General features: G+C 38.3%; 2 protein-coding genes across 3 annotated transcripts in view; one reads left to right on the top strand and one right to left on the bottom strand.

Moving 5' to 3' along the window:
* Nucleotides 1–408, bottom strand: part of XPO5 (exportin 5) — a 43982-nt gene extending 43574 nt beyond the window's left edge. The window contains exon 1 of the mRNA XM_069564575.1: nucleotides 87–408. Within this exon, the coding sequence (XP_069420676.1) occupies nucleotides 87–191 (105 nt within the window). The 5' untranslated portion in view covers nucleotides 192–408. The remainder of the gene's footprint in view (nucleotides 1–86) is intronic.
* POLH (DNA polymerase eta) overlaps nucleotides 1–20628 on the top strand; it is a 27978-nt gene continuing 7350 nt past the window's right edge. The window contains exons 1-8 of one of the 2 annotated variants that reach the window (XM_069564576.1): nucleotides 1–777; nucleotides 3958–4098; nucleotides 4602–4736; nucleotides 6194–6408; nucleotides 15878–16047; nucleotides 17836–17939; nucleotides 19108–19227; nucleotides 19822–19945. In XM_069564576.1, coding sequence (XP_069420677.1) covers nucleotides 3962–4098; nucleotides 4602–4736; nucleotides 6194–6408; nucleotides 15878–16047; nucleotides 17836–17939; nucleotides 19108–19227; nucleotides 19822–19945 — 1005 coding nt within the window. In that variant the 5' untranslated portion in view covers nucleotides 1–777; nucleotides 3958–3961. The remainder of the gene's footprint in view (nucleotides 778–3957; nucleotides 4099–4601; nucleotides 4737–6193; nucleotides 6409–15877; nucleotides 16048–17835; nucleotides 17940–19107; nucleotides 19228–19821; nucleotides 19946–20628) is intronic. The other variant, XM_069564577.1, reaches the window with a different exon arrangement.

A 20628-nucleotide genomic window follows, 5' to 3' on the forward strand; every position in this document is an offset into this window, starting at 1 on the left:
AGACGACCAGCGTCGTGGGCTGCGCCGGGACGGCTGAGGCGGGGGGAGGGTCTCGGGGCAGGCCCGGGTCGCCAGAACTCAGATACCTTGAGGGCTTCTAGCCGGTAACGCTGGGTGGAGCTGGGGTCCATCATGATCGTCACCGCTTTCACCAGCTGCTCGCACAGCGTGTTCACTCGATCCATCGCCATGAGTAGTGCCACGCACCACGAGCGCGCAGCACCGCAATCCTGGGAGCACGAGGCACGGACGGCTCCGTTGGCGGGACCACACGCTGGTACCGGGCCGCGGCGGGCCGAGGCGGGGCGGTGAGGAGCAGGAGGAGGAGCGTGAGCCGCCGAAGATCCAGCCGGGAAAGAGCCGGCGCTGCGCACGCGCCCGACGTCCCAGTGCGCATGCGCCCGCGGAAGTGGCGGCTCCCTTATGACGGTTGCTCCTTGGTGGGCGGAGCGAGAGACTTTGGGGCCGCGGTACGCAGGCGCGTCAACGGTCCCCGGCGGCGCGCGCGCTGTGTGATTGTTAGGAAGACGGTGTGCCGGTCGCGCTGGCCAAGGTTGGACCCGCCCGACTGTGCTAGCAGCTGCCTAGGCGAGGGCCGTCTGCGACCCTCGGTTCATTTCTCCGTTGTTCCAGGGAACAAATCTGTCTCAAAACCGACTGATCCGTTCCCAGAAAGGGGACAAATATTCAAGACCGCTTTAACGTCCTTCCAGTGGACACCTAGCCCAGTCTCGACGGCGTCCGCGGGTGGCGGTTTTGCCAAGTGTCGTCACATTGGTAAGAGAATTTAGAACCGTTCTGTATCTGTTTTTAGACTTTTCATGTTGCCTTGGCTATTGGTTGTATAATATAGCAGTGATTGAGGACAACATTGGCCCGAAATAACAATAAAGTAGAAAGCATTGCTTACAGAAAAGGCCCTCGTATTGCCTTTTAAGAGAATTTTTCTTGTGGGGAAAAATGGTAGCTTTTTAAACTTCCCTCTTCACTTGTACTGGTTTTCCTTGGCTGTGTTACCACCTGATAGGCACTAAATGTGTTTTGTACAGATCTTGGTAAATTGAGATCGTTAAAGATGAGGAATTGCAAATACCGAAGGTTTGTACAGTTTTGGTCATTTGAGGTGTTTGGTCATTTGAGGTGTAGCCTAATCCTTATTCCCAAAGGAAAGTTTTAACATAGAGCGTGTTTCACTTTTTATCTTTAAAAAGCTGTTGCTGTAAACTGAAAACTAAAACAGTTAAAATCTAAATATCCGTTTTTGGTGGTTGAGTATTTAGGAAATGTTTGCTGTACTTAAATCACTGCTCCCTGTTCCTACTCCACTTCTAGTATTTGTATCTAATATGGTAGTTAGGGGTGTGTGTGTGACAATGCATTTACTATTTTTAATCCAATGTAAGTCTGTGTGTGCATGTGTGTGTGTGTGAGAGAGAGAGGCATTACATTTACTGTTTTTAATCCGTGTTTTTAAGTCTGTGTGTGTGTGTATGAGACAATGCATTTACTATTTTTTAATCCAATATTAATCTATTTGAAGACTACACAAAAGCCACTTCAGGGCAAAGTGATTTCTGGTATGTTATGGTTTAAAGTATTACATTCTGCCTGTTTTCAGTGAGTGGAATTTGTAAGGAATTAATGCCTTGACTTGGAGAAGGCAATGGCACCCCATTCCAGTACTCTTGCCTGGAAAATCCCCTGGACGGAGGAGCCTGGTAGGCTGCAGTCCCTGGGGTCGCTAAGAGTCAGACAGACTGAGTGACTTCAGTTTCACTGTTCACTTTCATGCATTGGAGAAGGAAATGGCAACCCACTCCAGTGGGTTGCCTGGAGAATCCCAGGGTCGGGGGAGCCGGGTGGGCTGCCGTCTGTGGTGTCCCACAGAGTCGGACATGACTGAAGCGACTTAACAGCAACAACAGCAATGCCTTGACTACTCTGGTTTTTTGAAGTCATCATTTTCCCCTCTAATCTTTTAGCTTTGTAGTAGCATGACACTTTTTTCAAGGTGAACGTTAATTTTTGACACTTAAAAAAAGTACAGTTGAGTGCTTACTCAACTGTAAAACCTGTGTTCTCTCATATTTAAATACCTTGTTTACGTTAGGTCAGTGGTTTCCAATCTCTGCTGTGCATTAGAGAAGACTTATAAAAATTGCGATGCCCAGGTCACACCCATTCTAATTAAGTTAGATGTCTGATAGTAGAAGCCAGAAATCAATAGTGTTTAAAGGTTCCTAGGTTATTCCAATCTGTAGTAAAGTTTGGGAGCCACTGCTTTCGTTTATAAAGCCTTCTTTCAGATTTCTAACAATGTTAAATGAAAACATTTACCTCTATCAATGGTTTATAAGGTTTGTTCTTTCAATCTAGCACCCATACGTTTACGTATGTCTGTCTACAAATAGTGTGTAGTATTTTCTTTTTTTGGTTGTTTTCTTTTTGTCTTCAAAAGTTGAACATGAATAGATAGAAAATCAGCAGTAGAACACTACAAAGTAATTGTTACAGGCCAGATCCGCTGATGGGTGCTCAGAAGTTCAAAATTTGAAGAGAAACGGGATATGTGCATAGTCTCAAAGTATCTCTTCTACGAAAGGAAAAAATAGTAACCTTACAGTGAGAAACCTAGCAAACACTGTCACTATTCAATGATATGTTTACCATCACTAGTATTAAGACATAGTGACGTCATGTAACTCCAAACATGATACATTACTTGAGAAAAGCAGAACACTTCCACAATGTTCTTGCCTGGAATGCATAACCTCAGTCTTATCAAGAGAAAACATCAGGGCTTCCCTGATGGCTCAGTTGTAAGGAAGCTACCTGGCAATGCAGGAGACACAGGTTTGATTCCTGACCCAGGAAGATCCCACATGCCTCAGAGCAATTAGGCTGGTGCCCTAGAGCCCGGGAGTTGCAGCTTCTAAAGTCCATGCACCTAGAGGCTGTTCTCCTCAACAAGAGAAGCACTGCAGTGCAAAGCCTGCTCATTGCAACTAGACAGTGGGCCCCACTAACAACAACTAGAGAAAAGTGTAAGCAACAGTGAAGACCCAGCACAGCCAAAAATAAATAAATTTTTTTTTTAAGAATTTATTTTTAAAAAGGGCAGGGGGAACATCAGACAAACCTAAACTGAGAGATGTTCTCAAAGCAACTGAGTAGTTCCCTGTGAAACTGTCAAGGTCATGAGAAACATGGAGTGGCACTGATTGGAGAAGACTAAGGAGATGTGATGACTAAGACTGGATCTTAAGCTGGATTCTGGAACCAAAAATGGACATTAATGGGAGTAACTGGTAAAATTCAAGTAAAGTTTGTAGTGTGAATATTACGCTCATGTTCATTTTTTAGCTTTGATAATTGTGCTGTGTAAAATGTAGCACTAGGGGAAACTGGGTATGGGGGAACCCTACTATGTTTGTGACTTTTCTGTAACCCTAGAAGTTTTTCAAAGAAAGTTTTGAAATTCACATGAATGCTTTGATACTATATATTATTTTGTGCTTCTCTTTACCCTGAACTTATATTTGAAATTTGTCTGTCCATTAGATTCTAACTGTTGGCTTTATCCCACCATTGATGTACATTGTAATTTGCATTTGTACATGCAGTTTGCATTGATGTACATGTAATTTGCATTTCCCTATGCCTAATGACATTGAGCCCATTTTCATATGCCTGTTGACTATCTGAATATCTTTTGTAAAGTGTTCAGTTCTTTGGGGGAAATGGGTATTTTTTAAAGCTTTTATTATTATTATCCTTCTAAAGGTGTATCAATTTGTTATTCTCCTTCCAGCAGTATATGAAAATGCCTGTTTCATTCTTGTTAGTTTCCATGCTCCCATGCTTATGGTAATTCGACAGTGAAAGAATGGAAGTAGTTTTCTTTGGTGATTTAGATTCAATGTCCTTTCTAACTGTTCATAATATATTGTCTTACAGAAAAATGACTGATGGAAGAGACCGGGTAGTTGCTCTAGTGGACATGGACTGTTTTTTCGTTCAAGTGGAACAGCGGCAAAATCCTCATTTGAGGAATAAACCTTGTGCAGTTGTACAGTACACATCATGGAAGGGTGGTGGGTATGTATCATAGTTATTCTTATAACTCTAAACTGCTCTTTTAATCTCTGAGAATACATGGCACTATGCTAGGTCCTATTTTTGAGAGTTCTGAACTGCTGTGTTTGAGAATGAATAGTGGTATCAATGGGACTTCCCTGGCAGTCCAGAGGTTAAGACTTCACTCCAGGGGGTATGGGTTCCATCCCTGGTCAGGGAACTAAGATCCCATATGCTGTTGTGTGGCTAAAAAGTTTTAAAAAAATAGTAGTAGCATCAGTGGCCAAAAAGTTTCTACTATTGTGTTTATAATCTAGTTGTCATGTGAAATTTTATGATCATGTGAAATTTTTATGATCATGTAATATTTTTGCTCTGTGGCCAAAAAATTAAGGAAAAAAAATAGTAGCATCTGTGATCAAAAAGTTTCTATTATGTTTATAACCTATTCATCATGCTGAATTTTAATTACTTTTGCTTATGATCATATAATGTTTTTGCTCCCCTTTTTTTCCTAACCTTAGAATAGTTGCAGTAAGTTATGAAGCTCGTGCATTTGGGGTTACTAGAAACATGTGGGCAGATGATGCTAAGAAGTTATGTCCAGATCTTCTACTGGCACAAGTTCGTGAGCTCCATGGAAAAGCTAACCTCGCCAAGTAAGAAGAGAAGATGGTTTAAGGGGAGTAGAGGAGTTGGAATCATTTCATGAGGCTAGGAACTGATGTTTTCTAATTTGTTTTGTGTAAATGACGTCTGAAAAGGTTCCCTTCAGTCAGCCAACTTTTCAGTGTGAAATGAAAACAGATTTTAATATTATATTTTAGGAACCGTTGAGAATCATTACCTATAATAATATCTACCCTTAATACCTTTTTAGTTCCTTAAATGTTTAAAAATTAGTTATTGTAATTAAAAGTTAATACCAGTTCCCATGTTCTCAGGCGAAAAGTCTGAAGTGTTTGAAGTTATTAAATTGATTGTGAAACTTAAAGAGTTTTCCCAGAGAAAGTTGAGTCAGATTCACATTCTAGTGCAATATCTAGAATTATTTGCCAGAATTGAACAGATTCAAAGGTGCTGACCTTCTGTTTTGAACTGAGCTCTCTCCCCACAGATTTTAGAAAGTTAGCCTCAGAATAGAAGACATTAATATAGGCATAGCCAAATTAGAGGTAGGTACAAGCCCCCACCATTATAATAATCCTAATAGCTAATAAACATATTGAACATATGTCATATGCCAGGCACTGTGTGAAATTTTTCATTGGCAGTGTCTCTTAAATCTCACATCGTTATAAGGTAAATTCTAGTATTATCCACCCCACCCCCTCCCCACTCATTCCTACACACACCCACAAGGGGTAAGTTTAGAGGTTAAATAATTTAAGTTCACACAGCTAAGAAGCAGAAGACTGAGGATTCAACTCTTTTTCAGATCCCCACGTTCTCACAGTACACTATACTGTATGTGGTGGTGTGTGTAGGGATCATGCTTTGACTTGGGACTTTAGATATTCCTGAATTCACCTATCAGAAGTCTAAAAGTGGAGTGTCATAGCCAACCTCACATTGGAATTATTGCCAGAAATGAAGAAAGATTTAACTGAAGATTAATACTGTTACTCTAAAGTAGAATTAATTTAGCTAATGGACATATGTTACATTGCATTGAATAGAATTTTATGTTGGCTGGGAAAGACAGTGTCATGTCCCAGAAATATAGTTGACTTCAGAGTGTGATTTTGAAAAGCCACATGCCACCAACTTTATACTGGATCATTTATTTTACCCTTAAAATCTTCATCAAGTAACAAACAAAGGCAGTTTTTAAAAATTTAAGAATATGTTTATAGACCAAAAAGTTATTAAGACCTGGATAATTTAAAATTATTTTAATAGTTAACTTGAGATGCCACATAAAAATTAAAATATGATTTGCAGAAACATATATATATATATATATATGTATATATACACACTAAGTTTTTCAAGTATTTGTAAAAATACCTTGGAGTAATTTACTCAAGTCTGTGAAGGAACACCAGCTACTTCGAAAGAGCATCCTTTCCTTGGTCTGTATGTATGTGAGTATATTATGCTATCATGCTCTTAGGTACCGGGAAGCCAGTATGGAAGTGATGGAGATAATGTCTCGTTTTGCTGTAATGGAACGTGGCAGCATTGATGAGGCTTATTTAGACCTGACCAGTGCTGTGCAAGAGAGACTACAAAAGCTCCAAAATCAGCGTATCTCAGCAGACTTGTTGCCAACCACCTGCATTGAAGGGTTTCCCCAAGGGTCTACAACAGAAGGGACTGTTGAGAAAGGTACTTCCATAGCATCAGTATTGCTTCTGCTTCCTGCCTTTGGAACCTGCTTTGCTTGGTCACACTGCTCCTTCTTGGATTCAGTGAAACGAAACTTAACCTACAACGTGAATGAATCTCAAGGACTCACATGGAAGGATATACAAATTCTCTTATCTTTCCAGGTATATGGATATTGAGAAGCTGTGAAATCTGTAAAATCGAGTTTCTCCTTAAGCATAACTAGGGCAGGTTAAAGTTATCAGTAGAAGGCTGACTGAGCACTTCCATTATTTGTAGGTTAATGTATAACTTGGTTCATAAGAAGGGTGAGCTTTTTTAAGGGGACCTCAAAAACAGGGAGTTGATGTACTCACAGGATGATGTCATCAGTGAGCTGCTCAAGGCCTCGTATTTTATTTGACTTATTTTACTCCTTTTCCCTTCATAGTGATTCCCCTCACTCCCTTCCTACCCCACAAACTCTCTGGCACTCACTGACATAGATCTTCTTAAATATGTATATGTCTTTACAGATTGTACAATGTTGCTTTGTACTTGTGCTTTTAATTATTTTTGTTTATTTAATTATTTTATTTGATAATTATTTTTTTCATTTATTTTTTGAAGTGTAGTCAATTTACTATTATATTAGTTTCAGGTGTACAACACAGTGATTCAATATTTTTATAGATTATATTCTATTCAAAGTTATTATAAAATAGTGACTATATTTCCCTGTGCTGTATCCATTTATTTATTTTATACACAGTAGTTCGTAACTCTGAAACCCCTGCGCCTAACTTGCCCCTTCTTCCCTTTCCTCACAGTAACAACTAGTTTGCCCTCTATATCTGTGAGTCTGTTTCAGTTTTGTTGTATTCATTTGTTTATATTTTAGATTCTACATATAAGTGATAACATGCAGTATTTGTCTTTCTCTGACTTAATGTGTGCTTTTAAAACTTGTGCTTTTTATATAATTTGTTCTTTTAAAACTTGTGCTAGAGTTTTAAAAGCACATATTATATAAGTGAAAAGATGTTCAACATCAATAATTAGTAGAGAAATGCAAATCAGAAATACAATGAGGTATCACCTCACACCAGTCAGAGGGGCCATCATCCAAAAAATTTCCAAATAAAAATGCTGGAGAGGATGTGGAGAAAAGGGAACCCTTGTACACTGTTGGTGGGAATGTAAATTGGTACAGCCACTATGGAAAAAAAGTTTTGGAGGTTCCTTAAAAAACTGAAAGCAGAACTACCATATAACCCATCAATCCTACTTCTGGGTTATATACCCAGAGAAAACCATAATTCAAAAAGATGCATGCACCCTGGTGTTCATTGTAGTACTATTTACAATAGCCAGGACGTGAAAGCAACTTAAATGCCCATCAGTAGAGGAATGGGTAAAGAAGATGTGGTACATATGTACAATGCAGTATTACTCAGGCATAAAAAAGAACAAAACAATGCCATTTGTAGCAGCATGGATGAGGTACAAATGAACTTATCTACAAAACAAGTAGAGTTGATATAGAAAACAAACTTGTGGTTACGAGGGGATAAGGAAGGGAGGAATAAATTGGGAGATTGTAACTGACATATATACACTACTATATATAAAATAGATGACAAGAACGTGCTGTGTAGCACAGGGAACTCTACTTGGTATTCTGTTATGGCCTCTGTGGAAGAAAAATTTTAAAAAGTGGATATAGGTATTGATACATGTATAACTGATTCACTTTGCTGTATACCTGAAACTAATACAACTTTGTACATCACCTATACTCCAATAAATTTTTTTTTAAAAGATGCAGTTGAGTATAAACTGCATTAATTTGCCGTGAGACAATGTTAAAAGAAAAACTTGTGCTTTTAATTACAAGATCATGTTATGGTATTATAGATCTCATTCTTTTTAATTTTCTTTCATTGGTGGTTTTATAGATCTATCCATGTAGCTATATTTATGTGTAATTGATTGCTTTTAAAAAAATCATTTATTTGGGGGGAGGCACTGGGTCTTCATTGCTGCACAAGCTTTTCTCTAGTTGCAGCGAGCGGGGGCTGCTCTCTAGTTGTGGTGCACGAGCTTCTCAGTGAAGAGGCGTCTCCTGTTGTGGAGAATGGCCTCTAGGGTGCACAGGCCTCAGTAGTTGGGGCATGTGTGCTCAGTAGTTGCGGCTTCCTATGCCTCTAGAGCACAGGCTCAGTAGTTGTGGTGCATGGGCTTAGTTGCTCTGCAGCATGTGGGATCTTCCTGGACCAGGGATCGAACCCATGTCCCCTGCATTGGCAGGCAGATTCTTTACCACTGAGCCACCAGGGAAGCCCAATTGGTTGCTTTTAATTGCAGTGCAATCTATGGTATGGATCTACTATGTTTACAGACCCTTCTGTTTATATGATCAATGTCCTTATTAATCCTCTTTTGGACCTATGCAGGGGTTTCTCTGAGTATTTTCAGGAGTGGACTGCTAGATCATAGGGTATACACATATACTTGGTTTCACTAAATATTGCCAAATTGGTTTCCAGAACTGCTGTAACAGTTTGCCTGACCCCTGACAGTACACAAGAGTTCCCATATCCTCCCTATCCTCACCAGCAATTGGTATTATCTAATATTTTAAAATGTAATGGCTATAAAGGTGTACTTTATATTTTGGGGCTTGTTTTAGCTTATATTTCTCTATTTACTAATTGAAGTTGAGCTTTTTTTCATATACTTGTTAGCCAGTTGAGTTTCCACTTTTATGAGTTTGCTTATTTATAATCACCCAATTTTCCATTGGATTTCCTCCCTTTTTTGTCGGGGGAGAAGTCTCCTGTATCCTAATTGTTGGTTCCTTGTCTGTTTTTGACACTTCAAACATCTTTTCCCAGGTCTGTCATCCATTAACTTTATTTATACTGTACTTTGTTGAATGAATTCTTTTAGTCCTTCCATTTTTCACTTTATGGTTTGTGCATTTTAAATCTCATTTTAGACATTCATTTCTACCAGATGTTCCTAAAGACATTTTTCTACATTTTCTTCAATTTGCCTTATAGCTTATTTTTAGGTATTTCAACTATATGGAGTTGACCATTATATTTGATTTAAAGTAGGGAGCCACCTTAATTATTAATCTTTTAGTGAGTCAGTTTTCCCCAACAGTTATTTATTAATAATCCATTTTTCTCAACTTCTCATATATCAGTTATTCTATAATAGCCCATTAGGGTCTCCTTTTGTTTCAGAAACACATTGTTTTTATTAGCTTGTGGTATATTATAATATTTGATAAGGACTCCCCTCTACTTTTGTTTTTCAAAATTGTCTTGGCTATTTATGGACCTTTATTGTTTGGTATATATTTTAGAATGCATTAGTTGAATTCCTCAGATAATTCTGGAAGTTACATTGAATTCACATTTTTATTTATTAAAAAAAATATTTATTTAGTTAGGTGCACTGGGTCTTAGTTGTGACATGTGGGATCTAGTTCCCTGACTAGGGCTCAAACCTGGTCCCCTGAATTGGGAGCTCAGAGTCTTAGCCATTGGACTACCTGGGAAGCCCCTTAATTCACATTTTTAAAAAAGATAGTATCTTAAACTATCCCATCTATAAACATTTCACCAGCTTTTTAGGTCTTCACTTAATGTACCTTTTAGTGATTTTTATTTATTTTTTAAAATGCATTTTGATGAAATGTAGTTTTTTAAAATTTCTGACCTTGCTGGGTCTTTGTTACTGTGTGGGCTCTTTAGTTGCGGCCAGTGGGGGCTACTCTACAGTTGCGGTATACAGGCTTCTTATTGCGGTAGCTTCTCTTGTTACAGAGCACAGGATCTAAGGCGCATGGGCTTCAGTAGTTGTGGTTCCTAGACTCTAGAGCACAGGCTCAGTAGCTGTGGCACATAGTCCTAGCTGCTTCTGACCAACCAGGGATTGAACCTGTGTCTCCCACATTGGCAGGCGGGTTCTTCACCACTGAGCTACCAGGGAAGCCCTGTTGAAGTATAGTTGATTTACAATGTGTTAATTTCTGCCATACAGCAAAGTGATTCTTTAAGACACACACATATATATAATTCTTTTTCATATTTTTTCCATCATAGTTTGTCACAGGATATTGATATAGTTCTCTGTGCTATACAGAAGGACTGTGTTGTTTTATCCATTCTATGTATTGTAATAGTTTGTATCTGCTAATTGCAAACTCCCAATCCATCCCTCCCTGCTGCCCTTGGCAACCACAGGTCTGTTCTCTGTTTTGTAAGTCTGTTTTTGTTTTATAGATAGTTCATTTGTGTCCTACTTTAGACTCCACATACCTTTTAGTAATTTTTAAATTATAATTTTTATGATATGATTATTTCTGCTTCTTCTGAAATCTGGAATCCAGTAGGTTTCCCTTTTTCTTGCTCATCTAAACTTTGATATAATATACATAAAGTGTGTAAATTAGGTGTACACTTGACTGATTTTCACAAAGTAAACCCACTTGTATAAACAGAACCCAGATCAAAAAACATCAGAACTCTAGAAGCCACATTTGCTTGCCCTCCCAGTTGTTCTCTGTCCCTCTTCCCTCTCTCCTGTATAACAACTGTCCTGATTTCTATTTAACTTATTTTTGAAGTTTCTAAAATTGAAATTATGCAGTATATACTTGAGTCCGGCTTCATTCATTCAATATTGTCTTTATGAGATTCATCCATTCTGTTGTATATAGTTGGGTTTGTGTAGTATTACATTGTATGAATATATTACAGTTTACCCATGGATATTTTGTGGGTTTTTTTTCCAGTTTTGGACCACTAATAACAGAGTTGCTATGAACATTTTTGTAAATATCTTTCGGTGAACAAGTGTATACATTCTGTTGAGCATGTGACTGATGTGCTCAGTTGTAGGGTTTGCCTGTATTCAGCTTTAGTTTGTCTGTACTCAGTGTTAATAGATAGCCCCAAAAGTTTTCCAGAATGGTTGTACTGATTTATAATTCCACTAGCAGTATATGAGAGTTCTAGTCGTGCCACATCTTTGTCAACCCTTGCTTTTTCCTCTTGTGTTTTAACCGTTTTGATGATTGTGATATCATATATGGTGATATCATGTTATGGTTTTAGTTTGCATGTTCCTGGTGTTAATGAGATTGAACATCTTTTATGTAAGTGATGACCATTCTTTCATGAAGTGTCGAGTTAAGCACTTGCCCATTTTTCTTGGTTGTCTTATCTCATTCATCTATAGGACTTCTTTATGTATTCTGGATATGAATCATTATCAAATATATATATTGCAGCATCTTATGGTTTGTGACTTTTCTCTTTTTAAAATTTTTTTGCCCATGCCAAGTGACATGCAGGATCTTAGTTCCCTGCCCAGGGATTGAATCTGTGCCCCCTGTAGTGAAAGCCCAGAATCTTAACCACTGGACTGCCAGAGAAGTCTTGAGACTTTTCTTCTCTTTTTGAGGAAGGCCTGTATTGCTATGAACTTCCTTTTGGGGACTCCTTTTGCTGTATCTCAGATTTTGTGTGGTTGTGTTTTGTTTTTATAATACTTAAAATAATTTGTTGTTTAAGTTTTTTTTAAGACTGTATGCCCTTTTAAACCTGTTGAAAGCTATGGACCCTTGCTTGTCTCAGAAAAATAGATACTTACATATAAGACAATTTTGCATGCAGTTTTCAGGAGATTTGCAGACCCTCTCAAAACCTACATAGTTCAGAATAAAAACTATTACACATTACATTGGTTTTGTGGGAGGCAACTCATTGTTGAAGAGCTCTCTGATGAAGATGATGGTGCATACCTCTGTTGGTGGTCAAATGTTACTTCTACTCAAATGGTTGTTTACCAGTGTTTTAAAGAAGTCTTATTTCTGTATGAGGAAATAAAAGGTATTTGTATATGAAGGAACAAGTTGCTTTATTGTGTCCAGTTTAAATTTTAAGCTTCCAGATGCAGTGATAACATCTTATTATTTAGAGTGTTCAGAATAATACAATGTCTAGGAAATGATTTATGGTGATATTTCATATCATATTCCTGAGTCTTCACATGATGTGTGTAGCCAGAAAAAAAATCTGTTAACAGAAATGAGCTGATCTAAGTGTATATATTCTCCCAGAAATTATTTTTCATGAATATGACATATATTTCAAAGCTAGGAAAAGAATCCAGATATCTGTGATGTTTTGATACTAAAGTTCCCATTCAACTTGACCATCCTGCCTCTTAATGGGTCCTATTTACCCATTTGCAACTCTGGGTTTTCTGTTTCTGAAATAGTTATGTGTGTGTGAAGTTTAAGTAGTATGATTACTTAATACTCAAAAACTGCCAGAGTGAAAACTTTCCCTTTGGGGCCTCTTTGTAACTGGTTTGTGTTAGCTAAAGAACTCCTTTGTTTTCTCCTTTGTTTCCTCTTAATTCATTTCTTTCTAAGCAAATATTGAACATGTGAATGTGTATAACAAGAAAGTTGTGTAGCTGTATTAATATAAAAAAATTATAAATCAACTTTCAGGGACTTCCCTGGCAGTCCAGTGGTTAAGACTCCATGCTTACATTGCAGGGGCTATGGGTTCTATCCCCTGGCCCATGTGCTACCCAGCTCAGCCAAAAAGAAACAAAAAGAAGATAAAAATAAATTAATATTTAAAAACTTAAAAAAAAAATAAAAAAATAAAAACTTAAAAAAAATCAGCTGCCAAAGTTGAGAGCTGTAGGAGTTGGGATAGACTCCTTGCAGGCTTTGAAGAAGGAAGCTGCCATATTGCAAGAGGGCTTTTGGAGAAGCCCCCACGTCTATGCTCTGAGAGCTGCCCTCTGTTGACAGCAAGCAAGAAAGGAGGACCTCAGTCCTACAGCCGCAAGATAATAAATTCTGTGAACAACCAGAGGGAGCTTGAAAGTGAAAGTACTAGTTGCTCAGTCATGTCCAACTCTTTGCAACTCCCATGAACTGTAGCCCTCCAGGCTCCTCTGTCCACGGAATTCTCCAGGCCAGAATACTGGAGTGGGTAGCCATTCCCTTCTCTAGGACATCTTCCCGACCCAGGGATCAAACCAGTCTCTTGCATAGTAGGCAGATTCTTTACCATCTGAGCCACCAGAGCTTGGAAGGTACTACTCAGCTCATGGCACAGAAGAAGGTATACCACTTATCAGTATAAGGACTTCTCTTTTGTATTAATAGTTATGGATCCTAGAGTTGTGGACCATAGCTAGAGTTTATCAGTTTAATCCTGAAGTTTTTGCACAAATTACCAGTGCTCACTCTTATGACAGTTCTAGTCAACATTGTATTAGAGGTTCAAGATGATGCAGTCAGTACAGGAGAAGAAATAAAAGATGTGAAGGAAGAATGAAATAGGAGATATGGCCATGTTTATAGAAAATCCTAAGGAATCTATCCTCCCCCCATCCCACTAAATAATTGAGTTTAGCAGGGTTGCAGGGGACAACGTCAATGTGTAAGAATTTGTAATACTTCTATATATTAAAATCTAAAATGGGAAGTTGAAATTTAAAAAGCAATGGCATTTTTGCAATAGCATTAAAACCATGAAATTATCAGAAATATATCTAACAATATATGTGGAAAAAACAGTTCAAGATATATGCAGGTCAAGCCCCAAGCTAATCTACAGATTCATTTCATTTTCACCAAAATCCCAGCAGGATTTTATAGAAATTGACAAATTGATTCTAAAATTTATATGGAAACGCAAAGGATGTGGAATAGTCAAACAATTTTAGGAAAAAACTAATTTGTAAGACTTCACACTACCTGATTTTAAGAGCTAACTATAAATTTATGGGTACTTCCTAGTGATCCAGTGTTTAAGACTTTGTGCTTCCAAAGCAGGGGTTACGGGTTTCATCCCTGGTGTGGCCAAAAACAAAGTCAAAGTGGCACAGGCAAGAATGGAAGAAGTATGAGTAAAATAGAGTGAGCTGCAATGGATATGTGGAATATGCTGAAGTGGCCTTGGTAACTAGATAACTGCAATTGTGTTAGCTGCTCAGTCTTGTCTGAGTGTTTGCAACCCCATGGACTGTAGTCCACCAGGCTCCTCTAGAGGTCCATGGTATTCTCCAGGCAAGAATACTGGAATGAGTCGCCATTTCCTTCTCCATAGATAACTACAGTGAAGGGGAGTAAAAGAAAAGAAGGCAATATTAGATTTTAAACCTTTAAGAGAAACAGGAAGTTGTTTGGGAAAGAGAACCTTTGGGGAGTAAGACATAAAGATTGACTTCAGTAGCATTTTGTTTGATACTTTAATGAAAAATTCAAAAATTTAATGAAAAATTTTCTGTAGGGAGGTAGAAATAAGGGATTAAAGTTTAAGAATTTGGGGCAGGAGCTTAAGATTTGCATGTACTCAGCATAAGCAAATTGAAACGTAAGCCAGTACCAGTTCACCGAGAGAAACGGTATCTACACAGAGAAGAATGTTGCTCAGTATCCACAGTTAGGGCATTAGAGGAGGAAGACAGGTTAGCAAAGGAGAGAAACAGCAGTTGGAAAATACTTTCTATGTATTCATCTTCCTCCTCCTCTCATATATACGAACCTTTACTCTATCTCTTCAAGATACTCTGTATTTTCTTGCCTTGTCATAGCTCATTTGTGTGTGTGTATGCTCAGTCGTGTCCAACTCTTTGCAACCCTTTGGACTGCAGCCTGCCAGGCCTCTCTGTCCATGGGATTTTTCAGGCAAGAATATTGGAGTGAATTGCCATTTTCTGCTCCAGAGGATCTTCCTAACTCAGGGACCAAACCCACATTTCCCACATCACCTGTGTCTCCCGACTGCAGGCAGATTCTTTAACACTGAGCCATCAGGGAAGCCCTCACTTAAGCCTCTTTAAACCAGCATGTATATTTCTTCTTAACTTTCTTGTTATATGATTTTAAAATGCTTTTCCAAAACTGACTAGTCCTAAATTGGGTAATAAGATATTTTCAAGGCCATAAGTACAAAGCTACATCTAATTTAAATACTTTGTCAAGAGAATAAATCTTCTAGTGGTGCTGATTAGATTTAAGCTATTCAACTGGAACCAACCTCTAAAAATACAGAAGTGCTAACAAGTTTATACTGAAGCGTGAGATAATTCTGAGTAATTTCTAATTGAGTAACTTAATAGAATTCTTGGTGGCATGCAAGGGAAGTTGGAGGAAGAAAGTTCAAAACTGGAGAGAGAAAACAGAAGTACTTTAAAATCATTGCTCATAAAAGATAATACAAAATATTTGTTGGTTATTGAAGCTTATAAGGTTCAGCCTAGGCTGGAAATTAAGGCTGCTGGACTTGGTATGAGAAATTGATCTCTGTTGTGATACTGAGTAGTCTTCTAAAAACATATCTAAAGTACCTGAAATCTAAGCATTCTGCATTTGATAACACAATTAAATAAAACCCTGATTTTAAAAAAATGTCTACCTGGGACCTCTCAACTTTTTCAGAGGAAAGGCGAAAACAAGGCTTATTGCAATGGCTTGATTCTCTTCAGACTGAAAGCACCAGCTCTCCAGACCTACAGCTCACTATGGGAGCAGTGATTGTGGAAGAAATGCGAGCAGCCATCGAGAGGCAGACCGGTTTTCAGTGTTCTGCTGGGATTTCACACAATAAGGTGAAGGCTAATAGTAGATTTCAAAGAGAAACAGATACATCTATAGTTAAACACAGGGATAGAAACAAACACAAACTTTACAAAACAACAACAATAAAGCATAGACGGGATAGGTATGAGTGGGGCATTTAAGATTTTTTTTTATGTGGACTATTTAATAGTCTTTATTGAATTTCTTATAATATTGTTTCTGTTTTATGTTTTCCTTTTTTTTGACTTTGAGGTATGTAGGATCTTAGCTCCCTGACCAGGGATCAAACCCACATCCCCTGTGTTGGAAGAAGAAGTCTTAACCACTGGACCTCCAGGGGAAGTCCCTGCATGGGGCATTTAAACCATTACACGTCTCTGAAATGTGTTCCTCTTTAAACTTCACATTGAAGACAAAAACCTAAGTAATTCTTTCAACATGAGAATTGACATTGCACATGTACTTTCCTAGGAAACAGGCTGAAAATTTTGCTGGAAATGGTTATATAGTTGTAGCCACAATATTTCCTTAATGATTGAACTATCCAAAGAAAGGAGGAAGTGGGAATTCCTTGGTGATCCAGTGGTTAGAACTCAGCACTGTCACTGCCTGGGGCTTGGGTTCAATCCCTGGTTGGGGGAACTAAGATCCTACAAGCCAGGCAGTGTAGCCAAAAAAAAAAAGGCTAGTCTTTTTATTTTATATATGAACCTAATCCTTTTCACTTGCTGAATATTCTAGTATTATCTCACTTCTGTGGTGTGACCTAGGTATTCTCTGCTTTTTTTCTATTCTTTCTAATTAAAGTACAGTTTGGCCCTGGGATCTTCATCCCCTTTGGTCTAGGCTTAGTCATAGGGTGGTAGCTGATTTTCCCTGGTTACTACCTTCTCTCCCTTCCTCAAGAAGAGAAAAGTTTGGCACTGTGTAGCTTGCGGGATCTTAGTTCCCTGACCAGGAACTGAACCCAGGCCCTCAGCAGTGAAAGCACTGAGTCTTAACCACTGGACTACCAGGGAATTTCCAAAAAGAGTAAAGTTACCAAATTACCCAGTAGAGTTTGGGGAAGTTTTTTCCTGGTTAGGTGGAGAGAAAGGAAACAAAAATCTCAGTGTAGTAATTTAAACTAATTATGACCTAGTAGAAGTTTCAGAGAATCTCTCCCATGAATGTGAAGTGATTTTATATTTTTTCCTACCAATTATAATTTGTGAATTGATACCACTGAAGTACCTTGTTCTTTGAAAAGACTTCTCATGGGTGCTTTTCATTTTGAAGTCTTATTTAGTACAAGATGTTTGCTACTGGATGATGATTTTGAGCCCAGTCTTTGTCACAGATACTAAATGATGGTAATCTGTATTAAACTGGGACTTAAAATGGACTGACCATTAATCAAGAAATGTCTGTAAGTGGGGTAGGGCAAAATGAGTTTGTTTTAGCATATTCATATGGACACACTAAGAAATGGCTCTTAAGTTTCTTCTGTAGCTTCTTTGTTCTTTACCCTCTTGAAGTAGGAGAACCTTAAGGAACAGATGAGGGTGGAAAAAACTACTAAAGGAAAACAGAATGGAAGATGTGGGAAGAACAATGAGGATAATGATAGTGGGTCATGTTTCCACTGTGGATGTTGTTGGACACCCAGGTTTGGAGATGTCTTGAGTTTCTGGTTCTGTTTTTGTTTTTAATGTGGAAACCACTAGTTACAGCCCTTAAGCTGTGCCTTGTGTGTGAATGTGGGTATGTGTATATGTTAATATTCACCATGCGTGGGTGTTGACAGTAATGAGGTTTTTATGCTTCCCATGCTCCAGGTTCTGGCAAAACTGGCCTGTGGATTAAACAAGCCCAACCGGCAGACCCTGGTCTCACATGGGTCAGTCCCACAGCTCTTCAACCAAGTGCCTATTAACAGAGTGTGAGTACTCAGGGAGCACCTCACCTTCCACTCCTGTGTCTATGTGAAGGCCCTCTCTAGTTGTAGCTTCTTCTGTTCTCTAAGAATTGGAGCCAAGGAAAACAGGTACCATGGAGACAGGAGGGAGAAAACAGAAAATTCTGCAAACACACTGAGATTTCTTTTCTTAATGAACCTCCAATTCCAGATTATCTGTGGAAGATACTTAATCCTGAATTTTAAAAAATGAACTGATTTTTAGCCATACGTTTAACTTCCTTCTAGGTTTTTTATTAAAACCTATTACTAAATAACAAATAGGAACTTTAATTCTTTCCTTTTTTCTAATATTGTAGCAAGCCATTCAGGGCTACTGAACTGTTCCCAAATAAAATTAATAACTAGGCTGTGCATACCAATTGTGTGTCCTTGACCAACAGCTTATAATATTGTTGAAGGGACAAAATATAACTGTTCAAAGCAATAATGAAAGTTCCGTAATCAAGACTGTGTGGAACTGCTAAATGAATTGTACAGGGAGTCACCAAAGTTCATAAAAGTCACTGGAGAAGGACTTATAAAAAGGGCATGGGATTTCGTTTTCAGATTTGGCACAATTTGGAGTCAGGTGAGAATATAAGAGAAATACCAATTTGGAGAATGTTTTGAACACAAAAAGGGAGAAAGTATAAGGTATTTTCAGTGAACGGGACATGACCTAGGACCATATTGAGGAAAATAAGTAATGGAAAAAGGACTGAACAGATAGGTTAAGGACAGATTATTAGACATCTTAAAGGCTAGGCTGAAGAATTACTATATTCTTAAATACAAAAGGTTTTACTATTGAAGGGGTTTGTTTTGGGAGGTGGAATTTGAATCCATAAATGGGACAGTAGATTCTATATAATTAAAAATTTTATATAGTTGATTTGATAACCACTTAATGAATTTACCTTTGTGTTTATGCTATGGTTACTCCTATTCCTAGGCCCTAACTCTCAGAGTATTGAATTCCCAGTCATCTAGTCTTATTCTAGAAAATCAATAGTTTACAGGACCACTGTGTGTTATCCTTTTCCCTGAATCTTCTGGAGAGCTGCTTACACAGACAAAATGTTTTGTATCTATTTGCTAACTAGATATTGATGATGTTACTTACAAATGTATTGTCTTTTGTTGTTGTTAGCCGTAATCTTGGAGGAAAACTAGGGGCCTCTGTCATTGAAATCCTGGGGGTAGAATACATGGGAGAGCTGACCCAGTTCTCTGAATCCCAGCTCCAGAGTCATTTTGGGGAGAGGAATGGGTAAGTGATTCCTGATACTGTTCAGTCATAACTTTTATGGATATGTTAAATTCAAATGTAGACAAAAGCATCAGGTAAAATCTAGACCTATTAGGTTAATATTCACTCCTTGAGGTAACTGCATTGATCCTTTTGCTTTAAAATATTAGGTCACTATAGCCTATCAGTCTAGTTCCCCCCCCAACCCCCACCCCCCACCCCATGTACCTAACTAATTAGGTTGGTAGAAAGGAACTCAGCTTTGAAGCTTGGTTATATACGTGTACAAAGATGCTGATATTTCTTTAAGATCCTTGTATTTAGGCTTAGTAAGTACCAAAAAAGCTTGGGGATGTAAAATCCTGTAGCTTGGTTGGTACTTTTCCAAAATATAAATGATGACTTGACCTTAGAAAGCATAATCGGTATTGTTTTTCTGAGCAGTTTATTGTACTGGAATTCATAGGGAAGGGCAAGATTCTGTGATGAACTTAATTTTGAATAGATTTTTCCTGTTTCATGAAAAGGATAAAAGGTTTAGTATAATATAGGTATTTTGTTTTAACAAGGATAGTCATTTGCTTTCACCTTAAACTTTTGTGTTGGTTTTATTAGATCTTGGCTATATGCCATGTGCCGGGGGATTGAACATGATCCAGTTAAACCCAGGCCAATAACCAAAACCATTGGCTGCAGCAAGAACTTCCCAGGAAAAACAGCTCTATCTACTCGGTTTCAGGTAGGCAGACATTCTTGACAGAACATTGTCTCTTTTAAGGGAACTGGTGGGTAGGTTTTGGTAGCTGTGGAAACTTAGATGGAACCTTTATGCTGTAAAATACACAGGAAACCGAAGGGATTTTGTGTTGAAAATTGATGAATTTCACTTGGGATTTTTATTATTATTTTTTTCTTTCTTCATCCAAAAAGAAACAGAATGGAACTGACTGAAGTTTGAAATGGAATTACTCATTTTTTGGTAGATGAAAACTTAGGAAGCCAGGACATTGTGCCTCAAGTTTGTGTCTTTTTTCTCAGAGCTGGAACATGCCTGAAGTTTACCTGATAGCATGCCAGCAAGAAAAGAAAGTGAAAACTCTTAGATTAGGGCAGGTCAGAGTTCTGAAGATTTCTGTCATCTGGTGATCTTTATGGGGGAGACTGTTGCACACTTCCATTTTGGGGAGAACCGAACAAAATGACCATTTGTGTGTGCAAAGTCGCTTAAGTCATGTCTGCGACCCTATGGACTGTAGCCAGCCAGGCTCCTCTGTCCAAGGGATTCTCCAGGCAATAATAATGGAGAGGGTTGCCATGCCTCCCAGTATCTTCCCAGCTCAGGGATCAAACCCATGTCTCTTACGTCTCCTGCATTGGCAGGCGGGTTCTCTAGCGCTACCTGAGAGTTCTATAATAAACCTA

The sequence above is a fragment of the Ovis canadensis genome, chromosome 20 (assembly GCF_042477335.2).
Source record: "Ovis canadensis isolate MfBH-ARS-UI-01 breed Bighorn chromosome 20, ARS-UI_OviCan_v2, whole genome shotgun sequence".
Taxonomy (NCBI): Eukaryota; Metazoa; Chordata; class Mammalia; order Artiodactyla; family Bovidae; genus Ovis; species Ovis canadensis.